The sequence below is a fragment of the Eublepharis macularius genome, chromosome 6 (genome assembly GCF_028583425.1).
Source record: "Eublepharis macularius isolate TG4126 chromosome 6, MPM_Emac_v1.0, whole genome shotgun sequence".
Taxonomy (NCBI): Eukaryota; Metazoa; Chordata; class Lepidosauria; order Squamata; family Eublepharidae; genus Eublepharis; species Eublepharis macularius.
This window is the reverse complement of record NC_072795.1, coordinates 54,229,833-54,246,209: the sequence shown is the minus strand read 5'-3', so window position 1 is coordinate 54,246,209 and position 16,377 is coordinate 54,229,833. Positions and strand designations below refer to the sequence as shown.

Below are 16,377 nucleotides of genomic sequence, written 5' to 3'. Positions count from 1 at the left end.
GGTGGGGGGGGCAGCAGGTAGTAGTCTGGGGGCTTTTTCCTTCTTCCCCTACCTGTGAGTTTCCTGAAAGCTGACCACTTTTGAGAATGTTATGCTAGCTGAATCTTTGTTGCAGTGTATCTGCTTTTAATTGTTAACCCAGAGGCAAGAAGTTGCAAGTCTCTAGACATTTAGCTCTGTTTCTCGGGAATCCATGATTCCTGAAAGAATTCTCAAGTGCAATATAAGCTGCCAGCATCTTAAATAAAGTTATTTTGCCACATTCTTAACTGCATTAGCATTCTTACCTTCAAACTGCAGCCTATGGAAGTTTCCTTAGTGCAATTTTCTGTAAGTTATCTAGTGTGAAACAGTGTTTGTTCTAATATACAGACTAACTTCCAGTGTCTCTCTCTTACCTGAGTCATAACCAGTAAGTTAATTGCAAAGTATATGTTACAGAAGAGAGTGTTTTGGGACATCCAGATGGATAGCTTCATTCTGACTTGACTACCTTTCCATTGAAAGGCTAAACATACATGTGTCCCTTGCATCTGATGAAGAGAACTGTGGTTCTCAAAAGCTTAAGCGACAGTAAAGTTGGTTAGTCTTAAAGGTGCTACTGGACTCTTTACTATTTTGGTCCTTTAGACTAACACAGCTAACTCCTCTGGATACGTGTCCCTTTATTCTTGTCCTCATACAAAGATGCCATAAAAGGGGCCAGGAGTTGTGGCCCAGGGAGATGACAATATCTGACTTTGCTGACCTGTATTTGATCATGAATACAAGTCCAAGAAATATTAGTGTTGTGTGATTGTACTTCAAGCAACAGATAAAATTTGGTAGTAAATTCTGTGGTCCCTCTCTCTTTATTGATGCATCTCTTTCAGACCACTTCCTTAAAGCCCAGCCCTCCTATCTGAGTAAAAAAAAACCTTTTGAATAATTCATTTTTGCATTGTTTGCGGAAAGCTAGGAAAGTGGGAGCTTTCCTCATCTCTTCAGCTAGGCCATTCTGTAAGGTGGGGCCACCACAGAGAATGCATGTGTATGGGCAGTTGTTGATTTTGCCCATGTGCAAGGTGGCACCTGCAAAAGTTCCTGTTCAGATGAGTGAAGCTTCCATGGTGGAACGTAGGGAGAGAGGTGATGGACTTTTCCCCCCAACTAGGGGCAGCAGTCAAGTATGCATTTACCTCATTCTATAACTGAAAGTGGTGTTAGAATGTTTTTTTTTTGCCAATTGACACTGCTGAATATGTTTTGTGAAACCTGGGTGTAGCATTGTCACTGGAAAGTGTCTTCACTGATGTTTTTTATGGTCTGATTTTTTTGGTAATCTTATTTTAATTGCTTGTAATTTCCTTGAAAGAGTCAGTGTTCTGTAGTGGTTAGTGTGTTCGAATAGGATCTGGGAGACCCTGTTTCAATGCCTACTCTGCCATGGGCTAGTCACACACATTCTCGTACTTGTGAGGATAAAGTGGACGAGAGAAGAACAATGTAAGCTGCTTTAGTCCCTATTGGGAGAAAAGTAGGGCATAAATGAAGTAAATAAAATTATAGAAAAGATGGATATAAATTTTTAATCTATCAACTGGACCACATATATTCAGTATGAGATAGGCCTTCCATCTCTCATAGTTGTATATAATTATGAACACTGGTAGATGTTGTTTTTCCAACACTGCATCATTCATGATAGAAGCTGCCCCTGCTGCAGTTTTTTGTCCTGTATTGAATTGGTCAATCTCTAAGCAGATGGAGATGCATATATATTGTGGAATTGTCTTGGTCTTCCATCTTAATACTTCATCTCTATCTTAGGCTTCAGCAACAGTGCCTATTCCCAAGGAGCATCACCGTTTTGTCATTGGCAAAAATGGAGAGAAGTTGCAGGACCTAGAGCTCAAAACTGCCACTAAGATCCAGATCCCCCGCCCAGATGACCCCAGCAACCAGATCAAGATCACCGGCACCAAAGAAGGGATTGAGAAGGCTCGTCATGAGATCTTGTTGATCTCTGCTGAACAGGTAAACTGCATGGCTGTTAAGCATGACCTCTGCAGACCATTTAAGGCTGGAGTAATGTTCCCCAGATAGTGCAGGTTTGTGATCAACTTTAATAAGCAAATATGGTCATGTAGATAACACTGTGTAGCTCTTTCTGTCAAATTAAAGCTGCATACTGGCTTGGAAGGAAGTTCAACTTAAGTCCATGTTCAGGGTGTTTTGGCCTTAGCTTTATGTATAATCTACAAAACCTCTATATATTCTACTCTTGCATCCATTTTGGAGAGGGAAGTCCTTGTCCAGTTATACTGGGCATCTGACTGTTTTCCATGGCTTTCAGATTAAACTTTGATTCACTTCACATACTGATAACTGCTCAGGAATCTCAGGTGTAACAACTTGTTTCCCACAGCAATGTGGGGCTGTTACTCAGACGGAGAGTTTCTGGCAAATACGTTGTTGTGAAGTCAGGTTCTCAAGTATTGAGAGGTTGCAACTTGACTCCAACCTTAAGTTATTGCAGTGAGAAAGTGGGCTTTTTGTGAGGCTTTCCATGATAACTATTGTGGCCTTTTCAGACATCCCAATAAGGTAGTTGAGGTTTTCTCCACAGTGCCCTTACCAAATTAAGCTCCCTGTCCCATTTCCTGATTGATTCCCTTTGACTGTTAAGCGTAAGTATGGCAGCAGCTGCAGAATCGGAATGCACTCTCTTCTCTCTGTTCCTTTCTCCACACACTCGTGCAAGTACCTAATCCACCCACCAACTTTGTTTCCTTCTGCTCCTCGACTCTTCATTCTCTTTCCCTCAAACTTCAAGGTCCTTTCTTTCTCACGCTCCTGAACATTTCTAACAGCCATGCTCATCCAGACACAGCCTAATCTGCTTTATAAAGGATGCCATTGAAGATTGAATGGTTTGGGCTGTGGAACAATAATAAAGTTTCAGAATTTAGGTATGTGGAAGGAGCAGAGCTATGAACGTCATTATGCCGAGGAGTACAGGAATTTGAGTGAAGTTCAAGACTGTGGATTCTTTGGTAATAGATTCTAGCAAGTGATTTTTAATGGTGTCTCAGACAGTGCTGTGGAAGTAAATAAATAAATCTGATCTCCTCAGGATAAACGTGCAGTAGAGAGGCTTGAGGTGGAGAAGGTGTACCATCCTTTCATCGCTGGCCCTTTCAACAAGCTGGTGAGCGAGATCATGCAGGAGACAGGGACTCGCATAAACATCCCACCTCCTAGCGTCAACAGGATGGAGATAGTCTTCACCGGAGAGAAGGAGCAGCTGGCCCAAGCAGTGGCTCGCGTGAAGAAGATCTATGAGGAGAAGGTATGGCTCTTAGTCTTATATTGGGAGCTGGACATGCCACAGGACCCTCCAGAGTTGTTCTCATTCCTTCTGTAGAGGCTTCTTCCTGCTTTTGTGATGGCTGATGGGAGTTTTCTGCCCAGTTTTCTCTTTGTTGCTGTTAAAGTGATTGGGGGCAGAAAGTGTTTTTTCATTTGTAGCAGAAGTTTTCTTGCTGTATATTGCTGTTATCTCTTTTTAGTGTTGCTCTGATATTCAGCCCTATTGTTGCAGTAGAAGTAGAGTTACATTCCCTGTGGCATATTGTTAAACTTACGTGATTTGGGAAGAGAGGAGATGGTAGGCAACCAGGCTTTTACTTCACAAGTGTATTTTTGGTCATTAGCACAAATTTAAATCCACTGATTATTTAACTAGCCATCTAATTGAGATTATATCATTGCAGCAAGAACCTCACAGGAAGCTTGGTATTGAACCGCAAAGAGATATAATCTCTCTTTCTCGAAGAGAAGGTGTAATCTTGCTGCATTTTATTGCTTTTACTTTCAATCCCCTCCCATTTTTTCACCTTTGTGTTTGCACAGTGTACATGGGAAAAATTTCCTATGTGTGCCTGCCTGCTTCAGCTCTTTTCTTGTCTTGGCAGGGACTGTTCATTATCTTTCTGGTGATTTCAGCCCGCACACCCAGCTGCTCTTTCTTTCCCTTCCTCCTTATGACTGATATTCAAGCTCTTTTTCCTTGCACAGAAAAAGAAGACTACCACTATTGCAGTGGAGGTGAAGAAGTCCCAGCACAAGTATGTCATCGGCCCCAAGGGGAACTCCCTGCAGGAGATCTTGGAAAAAACTGGAGTCTCTGTCGAGATCCCACCCACTGACAGCAGCTCGGAGACTGTGATACTGCGTGGCGAACCTGAAAAGCTTGGGCAGGCACTGACTGAAGTCTATGCCAAAGTAATCTGGGTCCAGTTCTGTTCAATCCTGTTGGTCCCTTCCCTTCCCCTTCCCTTCCCTTCTTGAAAAATAAGCTGTTATGTGCAGTTAAAGTACCCCTGAACTTACATAGCCTTCATATAAGAGACCATTAGAGTTAGCAATATGATGCTTCTTATTTTGCTATTATGCCTTTAACATGATTGTTGAAATAGTTTTAGAAATGCTGGAGGCTGCAGTTTCTTGTTTGGCAAGTTGGTTGAGAATATGGCAACAAGAATATTTGATAGAGTTGGGAGTTGGGATGGTTAGTGAATACTTGATTTGAGGTGGTATATTTTGCTCAGGGAAATCATAGCTATTTATACTAAAAATCTCTCTCCTTGCCCCCAGGCCAACAGTTTCACAGTTTCCTCTGTCTCTGCCCCCTCTTGGCTTCATCGTTTCATCATTGGCAAGAAAGGACAAAACCTGGCCAAAATCACCCAACAGATGCCAAAGGTATGGGCTTTTGAACGTTCCTTTTTACTTGGAACTTAATGTTGATCCAGGGAAGCTTATGATATGGTAGGCCCATTGCAGGGACAGGAAAATGAAATTGTAACAGGCGATGAAGAGAGGGCAGAATTGCTCAATTCATACTTTTCCTCAGTCTTTTTCTGCACATGAAATGGTGCTCAACATGGCAATAACAGAACACATGATGAGAGAGGGGAGTTACAGCCTAGGATCGGCATAGGGGTACTACAGAAACACCCAGTTCCTTTAAATGAAACTAAGTCCTCATGGCCAGATGAATTGCACCCAAGCGTACTAAAAGAACCCATGAATGTAATTTCTGAGCCTCCGTCCATTATTTTTGGGAGTTCTTGGGGAACACACAAGGTGCCAGAAGATTGGAGGAGGGCAAATATTGTCCTCATCTTCAAGAAGGGGAAAAGGGAGGATCCAGGTAACTACCGATCCTTAGTTTGACGTTTATACCTGGAAGAGTCTTAGAACAAATCATCAGTCAGCCCTTGAGCATTTAGAAAGAATGGCTGTGATTACTAAGAGCCAGCATGGGATTCTCAAGAACAAATCATGTCAGACTAACTTTCTCTTTTTTTGAGAAAGTTACTAACTTGCTGGATCAGGGAAATGCTATAGACATAGTTCATCTAAATTTCAGTAAGGCTTTTGATAAGGTTCCACATAATATCCTTGTTGACAAGTGGGTAAAATGTGGTGTGGATCCTATTACTGTTAGGTGGATCTGTAATTGATTGACAGATCACACCCAAAGAGTACTTGTTAATGGTTCCTCATCCTGTTGGAGAAGAGTGACAAGTGGAGTGCCTCAGGGATCAGTCCTGGAACCTGTTCTGTTCAACATTTTTCTAAATAATTTGGATGAAGGAATAGAGGGAATGCTTATTAAGTTTGCAGATGATACTAAATTGGGAGAGGTAGCAAATACAGTAGAAGACAGAGTCAGGATACAGGATGAACTTTGGTGTAGTGGTTAAGAGTGGCAGGACTCTAATCGAGAGAACCAAATTTGATACCCCACTCCTCCGCTTGAAGCCAGCTGGGTGATCTTGGGTCAGTTTCTTGGAGTTCTCTCAGCCCCATCCGCCTCACAGGGTGATTGTTGTGAGGTTGTGATAGCACTCTTTATAAACTGCTCTGAGTAGATGTTAAATTGTCCTGAAGGGTGGTATATAAATCAAATGTTTTTATTATTATCTTGACAGGCTGGTAAACTGGGCTAAAACAAAATGAATTTCAACAGAGATAAATGTAAAGTTCTGCATTTAGGCGGAAAAATCAAATGCATAATTATAGGATGGGGGAGACTTGTCTTGGCAGTAGTATGTGTGAAAAGGATCTAGGGAGTCTTAGTAGACCGTGCCTTGAACATGAGTCAGCAGTGTGATGTGGTACCTAAAAAGGCAAATGCAATTTTGGGCTGTATCAACAGAAGTATAGTGTCCAGATTGCGCTCTACTCTGGTCTGGTTAGACTTCAACTAGAGTATTGTGTTCAGTTTTGGACACCACAATTTAAGAAAGATATAGACAAGGTGGAATTGTGTCCAAAGGAGGGCTACGAAGATGATGAGGGGTCTGGAGACCAAGTCCTATGAGGAAAGGTTGAAGGAGCTTGGTATGTTTAGCCTGGAGAGGAGATGACTGAGAGGTGATATGATAACTGTCTTCAAGTACTTTGCAGGGCTATCATATAGAGAATGGCATAGAGTTGTTTTCCGTTGCCCAGAAGGTCAGACCAGAACCAATGGCTTGAAATTAAATCAAAAGAGTTTCGGCTAAACATTAGGAAGAATTTCCTGATAGTTAGAGAGGTCCCTCAGTGGAACAGGCCTCCTCGGGAGGTGTGGGCTCTTCTCCTTTGGAGGTTTTTAAGCAAAGGCTAGATGGCTGTCTGATAGCAATGCTGATTCTGTGAACCTGGACAGATCATGAGAGGGAGGGCAGTGCTTGGTCCTCATGGCCCCTTCTTACATGTGGTGGGAAATACCAGTCACCACTTTAGGAAGCAATTTTCCCCAGACCAGTTTGACTAGGGAACCTGATGGTATTTTGCCATCTTCTAGGCATGGAGCAGGGGTCACTGGGGGTGTGGTGGGGAGGCAGTTGTGAATTTCTTGCATTGTTCAGGGGTTGGACTAGATGGTGCAGGGGTTGGACTAGATGTCCTTGGAGGTACTTCCAACCCTATGCTTCTATGATATTCATACATTATTTATGATATTTATATCATGTTTCTGCCCAATCACAGTCACCAAAATGTGGATAATGTACTGCCTCTCTGTAGTGCTTCTTCATCTTATCTCTCCCCGCTCCCATTTCTGAGACAGGCAGTCTTTCAAAGATGCTTTAAGTACCTGACTTCTAATCTCCAATTGAAAAAGCACAGATCTTGTAACTGTCTATGAAAGTCTGCCTCCAATGACTGGCTTTAGATCTAAGAGATGCCTTAAAATCCACTACTGTTACATTTTTTACTCATTTGTAATTTCATGTTGATGCTGAACTGTCTCCTTATCAAAAGGTTCATATAGAATTCACTGAAGGAGAGGATAAAATAACTCTGGAGGGACCCACAGAGGATGTGAACGTGGCTCAAGAACAGATTGAGAGCATGGTTAAAGATCTGGTGAGCTGGCAAGCTTTGGCTTCTAATTGTGTACCCATTCTCTCGAATGTAAAGGAGTAAGCAGAAAACACAGTACAGCTCTATACTGCGAAGCATTACTCAAGCTGCTGAACTTGGTGCCTATAGAACAAATATGGAGGTCATGTTTACTAGCAGGACCAATGTGTTCAATATGATTTAGTTTGGCTATGAATGCTGTCCTAAGGACAAAAGAATACTGTTCTTTTTATGGCCGTTTCATTGAAAAATTAATGGATTGTGTGAGAATATGGTTTTGTAAAACTCTTGCGAAGCTACTACAGTCCCAGGTCATCTCTCCCCTTACCCACCCACCCGCCTCGTAAAATTGAAACTTGAATTATTTAGCTGCCATATTGTATTGAATATCTAGATGTAATGGTGGCTATTTGTGGTGCCATGTCTGATCTTGCTGTCCTTTTCTCACCCGCTGCAAACCCACCAGAATGGAAGAATAGGCTCTTCTGACTAACTATGGACTCTTCTTTATAGATCAGCCGGATGGATTATGCAGAAATCAGTATTGACCACAAGTTTCACAGGCACCTTATTGGAAAGAGTGGAGCCAACAGTGAGTTAGATGCCTGTTCTTGTGTTCTTGTTTGTGTTCCATCTCACTTTCTCTCTTGCTCTCTCTCCATGTTTCCAGCTTGCTGATGAGAGGGCTAAGATGTCATTTGTTGTCATTGGTGTGGGCTTCTTAAGTCTACAGGCATGAGCTGTTCTGGAGAGTTAGTCTTTGAATAAAATGTTAATTCTGCTTGGAGGAACAACTTGTTCTAAACTAGAATGGCTAGTTATGGGGAATGCTGGGTGTGGGGAAATACAGCATTGAAAACAGCATGCATGTGGGAACATGTGTCTTACTGGTTTTCTTTATTCTTAACTTTGTGTTAAATGAGAGAAACAAACTTTTACTTTTCCATTCTGCTAGCTTGTCCTTCAGGAATAGGTCAGTGTCACATCTAGCCTAAGTTAATCCTCAAAGGAAAGAGAGCTGCTTACTCTGAAATTCTCTGTAGTCTTGGTTTATACAAGACATGAAAAAGACGAGTGTTCTCAGCAGAATCTTTGTATTACAGTCAACAGGATTAAGGATCAGTACAAAGTGTCTGTGCGAATCCCTCCAGACAATGAGAAAAGCAACCTCATCCGAATTGAAGGAGACCCTCAGGGAGTTCAAGAGGCCAAGAGAGAGCTGCTGGAACTCGCATCACGTATGGTGAGCCATAGAGGGCAGGACTTAAGTCCAAGACGGGGAAGGGTTAGCCATTAGCAGGGATTTCTGATCACTTCTCCACCCCGCACAGACTGGGGTGGGGGTGGGGGCGGTTCTGCTTCTGAGAGATGACAAATCAATATTATATTATTTGTGGGTTGGCATGTAATGTGGTGTCATGACCCACAATCTGAGACGGAATGAAAAGCTGGCATGCATTTCAACCTGTAGCACCTTAAAAACCATTTCATTTTTCCCCCCAGGAAAATGAACGAACTAAGGATCTGATCATTGATCAGAAATTCCATCGAACTATCATTGGGCAGAAAGGTGAACGGATTCGGGATACTCGGGACAAATTCCCAGAGGTAACAATTTAAAAAGAAGTGGTTATGCTCTTTATATTTATCTGGTGCTTCCAGTTAGGTCAGTATTAAGGTGTGTACCCACTCAACATTGATGACCCTGCAGCATCAGGGGGCCCAAACTTTGCACTCCTCCTACAGCTTGTCAGGATCTTTCTCACTCTTGTTAGTTTCTGTATTTAATTTCGTAAAATTACAGCAGTCTGGATTGGTGCATTCTTTTTACCTGACGACAGATAGTAATTACTAGTGTTAAAACAAAGAGAAAAGACTATTGTTACTACTGCCTTGAAAATAGGTTTCAGGGACAGAATCTGTCTTAGTTCAGTACATTGCAATAAGATTTGTAATGTTTTAACAAAAGTATGGGACAAATAATGGCAACCATTTGTTTTGCAGCTAATTTGCCTTTATTAAATGGTTGCATATTCTTTTTGTGCTGTTGCAGAATTGCCTAGTTCATGCCTCCATAGGAAGAACACCTTCAAACTGTCTCTTGAATGCCCAGCCACCTCTAATCCACAACTCATCCTCTCCTTTTTCTGTGCACCAGTTGCAGCCATCCTCTGCTTCTGCTGATCCTATCCATTTTGTATCTTTGGGTGTTTGGGATTCTTCCCCTACCTCTTTGAGATTTTTACCCCTACTTTGACCCTGTGGGGCTTCCTCTTTTATGTCTTCCTTGATGTGTGTCCCTCTCACTTCAAAGGATGGGCTGAAACCAAGGAACTGCTGCAAGATATACTGCAGTAGTAGAGAAATGCCCTCTGGTGGTTGCATTTTGAAGATGCTGTTCTAGACACAGTTGCCTGGGCATTTTAAGCAACCTTGTATGCTCCCCTATCATGCTTGTTGTTCTCTGTGCTAATCAACTTTTCTATAACCAATACAAGATCTTTCCTGGGAGTAAAGATTGAGATTTGGTGGGCAGACTATGTATTCTGTGTTACAAAACTGCTATCTGCTGCTTGGCAGTCTGTGACCTTGTCTTGGATTGACCATTTGCAGGTTATCATCAACTTCCCAGATCCATCACACAAGAGTGATATTGTTCAGCTTAGAGGACCCAAGAATGAAGTAGAAAAATGCTCCAAATACATGCAGAAGATGGTGGCAGATTTGGTAGGAGACTATTTCTTTAGGTTTGGTCTTCACACTTTTACCACCCTTAGTTGCACTGAGATTGTTGATAACTTTGGCTACAGTTAGTTAAGGAATGGGTGCTCTTTAAGGGATCAAGGTAACTTGCTGTCTCATAACTAGTTGGGATTCCTTTTTTGATATATCCAGTCCTCCAAAAAATAACTAGTATACAATCTGAGATTGAAAATGGTAGAAGTCTGTCATCCTCTGGCTCAAAAGCAAGTCCTGGTAGATATTTATCTTGATTTTCATTATTTTGTTCTTTTCAATTGTTGACATTTCTGTTTGTCCTTAGTCACTTATAGTGCAGTCCTACGAATACTTCCCTGGGAGTAAGCCCCATTGGATAGAGCTGAATATAACTCTTAGTAGCCCTGTTTACAATTGCACTTTCTATGTATTTTTTTCATAGTTGTTGTTCATATTCTGCAGCTTCTATTCCTTGTATTTTTTTTGCATGCCTCTAAATCTGAATTGGCTTAGACTGCTCCACAAACATGGGGGTTTTTTTACTACTTTTTATTACATAGGTTTCAAAAAGCATAGAGAGGGGATTGCTTTATGGGCAAGAACAACTTCAGGATTTACTCTTATTACTTCTAGTCATGGGGAAAGTTCCTCAAATTAGGATACAACATCATGGCTTGATGTAGGGAGTAGAGATGGAAACAAACCAAAATATGAACCAAAGTTTGTGACGAGCCGGGCCAGTTCATGGTTCACGAACCAGCGGTTTGTCAGAGTCCATTTCTGATGAACCGCCCCGAACTTTAGGCTGGTTCGTTTGGTTTGTTTTTTGGTTCGTCACTGCAGACATCCTGGCGCTGATCAATCAGTTTCCTGGGCAACACAGGATGGACTTCCTGCAGACCTTCTGCTGGTCCGGAAGTGACCTTCTGCAGACCCGGAAGTGACAATTTGCTGACCTGGATGTGACGTTTTCACGAACCAAACAAACCAGTTCATGAACCTGGGCAAGTTTGTGAAAGTTCGTGGTTCATGAAATGTGATGAACCACGAACAGCATGGTTCATTTTTCCCCGGCTCGTGCCCATCTCTAGTCGGGAGCAAATGCCAGTGTTCAACCAGTCCTATGTACACTATTGAATATAAAGTATATTTTCGCTTCTCAGGCACCTACAAGAAACTTGTACAAGTACCTGGAACTAATTAGTCTGGTATTATACTGCATATTGCTGGCCTGTGTAAAACCAGATAAAGATGAATTTACACTTGTTCAGTTTGTTTACTCCGTTATTTCTTTTGTAAGGTTGAAAACAGCTATTCTATATCTGTTCCCATCTTCAAACAATTCCACAAGAATATCATTGGGAAAGGAGGTGCAAATATCAAAAAGGTAGGACTTTGTTGATTCCTCAAGAATTCCTGCCACACCTCTGCTGCAAGTGAGGTCTGTGCAATACATTCAGCATGGGAAGCTATCTGTTTTCCCATGGCATTCATATAGAAAGGTTACCCTGTGCTTTTGGCATGTTGAGTTGTTAGCTTGCCATCTCAGGAATCTTAACTTCTAGAAATCCATGATAATTTCTTGTGTTCTTTTTGCCCTGTGGTACTGTTTGCATTATTATGCTCCCAAGAGACAAACCATCTGTTGGAAGTACAGTTCTGATTCAAAACGGTCCAAGACACTACCTAGCTGTCTCTGAGAGTGTATATTGTTCTCCTTCAATAGAATTGCTTCGGTAACTTCCTTTAGATAGTCAATAATGATTCATGACAGGTGAAACCTTTGAAAATCCGGGAGAGGGAAGTGGGAGGAACACATTGCAATGGAAGAGGGGGATGTTTTTTGGTAATCCTTTACACCATGCAATGTGTGTCCTAGTTTGTGATAATCAATACTCCTGGCAAGTACTCTTTCCAGACATCAATTCACCAGCCAGGAACATGGTAAGCTGTATTATGAAGATCAAGCCAGAGGGTTTTTTGCCACTAAGAACTGCTTCCTCTTTGTCCAGGAAGCCAAACTCTGTTAGTTTCTCTTAACTTTTCCCTCCACTCTTTGTAGATCCGTGAGGAATGCAACACTAAGATTGATCTCCCTGCAGAAAACAGCAATTCAGAGACCATTGTCATCACGGGAAAAAGAGCCAACTGTGAAGCTGCTCGCAACCGGATTCTCTCCATCCAAAAAGAGTTGGTAAGATGAATTAGCTTTCTGAATTTGTTTTAAGGAGTATTGGGTAGAGCCCAGTAGAACCTGATGTTCCCAGTTAAATGAAAAAAAGGATTGGGTTAGACTTTCTAAATTTCCTTTAAAGGAACCATGATTTTTTTGGCAGAGTCTGATGGTTTTACTTTCTCTCCACCTTGCCGCTCCCCAGAGTTGCTGAGTGAATTGCCAGCTACATGCCTATGAAGTAGAAACAGGAATACAAAAAAATACCTCTTCCCTTCCTATCCCGCCTTAGTCACAAAATAAAAATTGCAGTTGCCCCTCAACATCGTCTGTTTTAACCACGGTTGCTAAAATCTAACCCAAGCAAATGACCATGTGTTGCTTTGAGAAGGTTGTTCAGGCTTGTGCTCCAATAACTCTCCAGTGGAAAGAAATTTCATATTGGGGGGTGTCACTGCCAGAAATGGTTTCAAAAATGTAACAGTTAAGATACCTTAGAGCCTTGACTTGCGAGAATCCTGTTTGTGTGGGATTTAGAGCATGTTTTTAATACACCATGCACCATTACTTTAAAGACAGCTGAATAACACTTAACCTTAGACATAGCTGACTAATTTTAAAGTAAATATTAACTGTCAGACAATCAAATGTTATAAATAATCCATTTAACTCTGATATTTCAGAGAGGGCACAAGTAGATATATTTAAGAGATGCTACTGGATTATTATCCTTCAGTGATTCACTTCCTTTCTGGCTGTTTAACAGTTTGAGAAAAGAAGACCCAAATGGGGTTCTAAAGTAGCAGTACATAGGGGATATGTTTAGCTGCACACAGATGGGCGTATTTTAGAATTATCCTGTTAAAACCAACACAAGATTATGTTTCTGAAAAATTTCTACTGCTCCTTTTACTGTGGATGATTTCTCCTTCTGGAGACAAATAAATGGACTTCCATGCGGATACTGTGGCCTGGTTTTAGTTTGACTGTCATTTGCTGACATCTTTAGCTGATTTGTGGCATGTGTCCCAGATTGTCTTTGTCTGTCTTTGCAGACAAAGACAATTCTTTAATAAGTAATTATTCTTTAATAAGAATTACTGGGATCGTCCTAGTTGTCAAAAGCCCAGTATCTACGCAGTCAGATTCTCTTCCTTCCTCATTGTTTCATTGCATGGGAAGAATAAAAAGAGATTTTAACCCTTTTTTTCTAGGCTAACATTGCAGAGATGGAGGTCTCTATCCCTTCCAAGCTGCACAATTCGCTCATTGGTGCCAAAGGTCGTTTCATTCGCTCCATTATGGAGGAGTGTGGTGGAGTTCACATTCACTTCCCCACGGAAGGCTCGGGGAGTGATACTGTCACCATCAGGGGCCCTGCCCAAGATGTTGAGAAGGCCAAGAAACAGCTACTGCAGCTAGCAGAGGAGAAGGTGAGAACTGTGAAGGGGGAAATTGATGCTGGGTGGTTATTACCTGCAGCAGTGATCAGTGAATAGTTTTGAGTGTGTAGCCAAAATGCACATTTTTTGTGTTGGAGTATAGAGAATAGGGGCACCATGGCAAACACCAGTGGAGTGCAACTACTCTGTGTTCAACTAGCAACAGAATTAACAGAGCCAGCAACATGGTATAGTGGCTAGAGTGTGATACTAGAATCTGGGAAACCTGGGTTTGAGTCCCCACTTTGCCATGGAAGATCACTACGTGACCTCGCTCCTGTCTCAGCCTAATATATTGCCCAGGATTGGTGTGTGGATAAAATCCAGGAAGGGCAGCATTGTTCAGTGGGCTCTGAACTGAGATGTGTTGTCTGACGCGATGGGGACCAGAAGATTACTGTGACGAGTGCAATCCTTAGGTCTTAAGAGCTAATTATCATCACTGCTGTTATTGACGCTATTCTGCGAAGAATCTCTTGGGCATCTTGGTGTAGTGTTGGGAGTTTTCCTCATCATGGGACCGTCTCGCCCCATATATTTCCCAGAGGACACTCCAATCAGGGGACAAACAGCAGTTGGTGGTCCCTGTCCCCAAGGAGGCCCGCCTAGCCTCAACTAGAGCCAGGGCCTTTTCGGTCCTGGCTCCCACCTGGGGGAATGCTCTGTCTGCTGAAATCAGGGCCCGGCAGGACCTACTATCTTTTTGCCAGGCCTGCAAGACAGAATTGTTCTGCCAGGCATATGGTTGAGGCTGGGCCTCTGCCGGCCTGGAAAAAAGGGGTGTATAAATCTTAACCCTCCCTGTGAAGGCTGTCCACCATCCTGTTTTAAATGTGTTGTTTTTAGTGAACATGAATTTTTAATTGTATTTTTAATACGTTGTTATCCACCCTGAGCCCGCTCGTGCGGAGGGCAGAATACAAATTTGAAATAAATAAACAAATAAATCAGTGGGACTGTTGTTTAGTTTCTTGGGCACATATGATATTTAAGCTTAAAGAAAGGCAGCTTCAACATGCTGCTTTCATCCTCTCCTGAGAGTCTTGCCTGTGTTTGAAAGAATCTGCAGTTTGTCTGGAATTTTGGCATCTATTGATCCCTTCAGAATAACTTCTTGGAACTTGACAAGCCTGAACTTCATCCCTAGTTACTCAGAAATGACTCTTTATTTACTACCAAAGAAACACCCTTCACATGTAGTTTTTATTTTTAGGTTTGGTTTTTTTTTTAAAAAAAAAGCACATCATACATTTTATAGGCCTGGTTGGCTCTGACAAGGCTGGATTTAACGGCAGTGAGTCTGACCCTACCAGGTTACTTGAGAGCAAGTCATCCCTTTAGCTGGCATCATACTCCTATACTAAGTCCATTTTTCTCTATAGCCGGAAGTCCAGTCTTGAAGCCAATCAAGATGTATAGTACAGGAGCTGAAAGCAGGTTTTCAGTCTACCTTTCTCAGGCACTTGTTTCCTGCAGACTTAAGAGTTGATGTTTATTCATTTGTATCTTGCTGTTCTTCCAAAAGAGCTCAAGGTGGAATATGTGAAATGGGAGGAACTCTCCCATCTTTTCACTGTGTTTTAAGATAGCTGTGTAACGAGCTTTTGCCTGTGTCTGAAACTAAGCTTCCACTTAACCAAAAGAAAGATGTATCTTTTTCTCTTGGAAAGCTTTCAGCAGTTAGTTCTCAGACCTGTCAAACAGATAAGTTCTTTGAACCACCTGTTTACCAGTACATTTATTTTATATAGGGTTCAATATTGCTTTGAAACTCCTTATCAAACACACAGACACCTGTCTAGAGTTTTTCACTTTATTGAAAATACACCCTAGTTTTTTTAACGAAGCAAGTAATTAAAATATAAATGGTTATTAATATAAATCATATAAAAACAGAACACAGAAAGGCAATAAGAAATAAGTTTGCTAACATTTCCTAATAAATTCTAAGTTTAACATAATCAAAGTTTCTATGAAATGCATAGGTAAAGATAAATTCTCACCTAAATTCTCTCAAGAGATTTCTTCCATCAGAGTTCTGACATTCTATCTGAATTTGCATTTTTATAAGTCATCATATGCACAAACAAACGATAATTGGTCTGATGCTTCATTGAATATTCATAGTTTCTATTGTATAACCTTCCAGTTAGTAAGAAATGACATTCTACTCAAACTTGCAAAACAAAACTATAAATCTCTGAGAAATGACAGAAAAATTTAAGTTGAGAGATCACTATTGGTTGAATCTCTGATAGAGGAACATTAATCTAGATGGAGTCCACTATTTTAATTAACTGTCAAAAGATTAAAGCACACCTGTTAGAATTACCTAACACATAGAAAAAACACACAGACGGTTCATGCAAAGTTTGAAAGTTCATCTAGAATACAAGTACATGACATAGTATTGCTTATTGATTATTGTCATGTGCTTTTATCTATATTAGTGCAACAGCTGAGCCCAGTGTGAATAACACAAGCTGCATGAGGGTATTACTCTTGGTTGACTCCCCAAGTAGGCTGAAAAACACATCTTTGTAAATTAATAAAAGATGGGTGAGAGACCCTCAAGTTAGCATGAAGAGGATTGAAAATGCTTCAGAAGGAAAAGACTGTGGAGAGCAGCATATTATCTGTTCA

General features: G+C 41.3%; 1 protein-coding gene across 3 annotated transcripts in view; it reads left to right on the top strand.

Moving 5' to 3' along the window:
• The window catches only part of HDLBP (high density lipoprotein binding protein), a 78,618-nt gene that overhangs the window by 38,266 nt on the left and 23,975 nt on the right, over positions 1-16,377 (top strand). For all 3 annotated transcript variants that reach the window (XM_054982912.1, XM_054982913.1, XM_054982914.1), the window contains exons 6-17: positions 1,810-2,016; positions 3,116-3,331; positions 4,060-4,266; positions 4,639-4,746; positions 7,300-7,404; positions 7,915-7,993; positions 8,505-8,644; positions 8,905-9,009; positions 10,015-10,128; positions 11,420-11,506; positions 12,182-12,313; positions 13,507-13,725. In XM_054982912.1, coding sequence (XP_054838887.1) covers positions 1,810-2,016; positions 3,116-3,331; positions 4,060-4,266; positions 4,639-4,746; positions 7,300-7,404; positions 7,915-7,993; positions 8,505-8,644; positions 8,905-9,009; positions 10,015-10,128; positions 11,420-11,506; positions 12,182-12,313; positions 13,507-13,725 — 1,719 coding nt within the window. The remainder of the gene's footprint in view (positions 1-1,809; positions 2,017-3,115; positions 3,332-4,059; positions 4,267-4,638; positions 4,747-7,299; positions 7,405-7,914; positions 7,994-8,504; positions 8,645-8,904; positions 9,010-10,014; positions 10,129-11,419; positions 11,507-12,181; positions 12,314-13,506; positions 13,726-16,377) is intronic.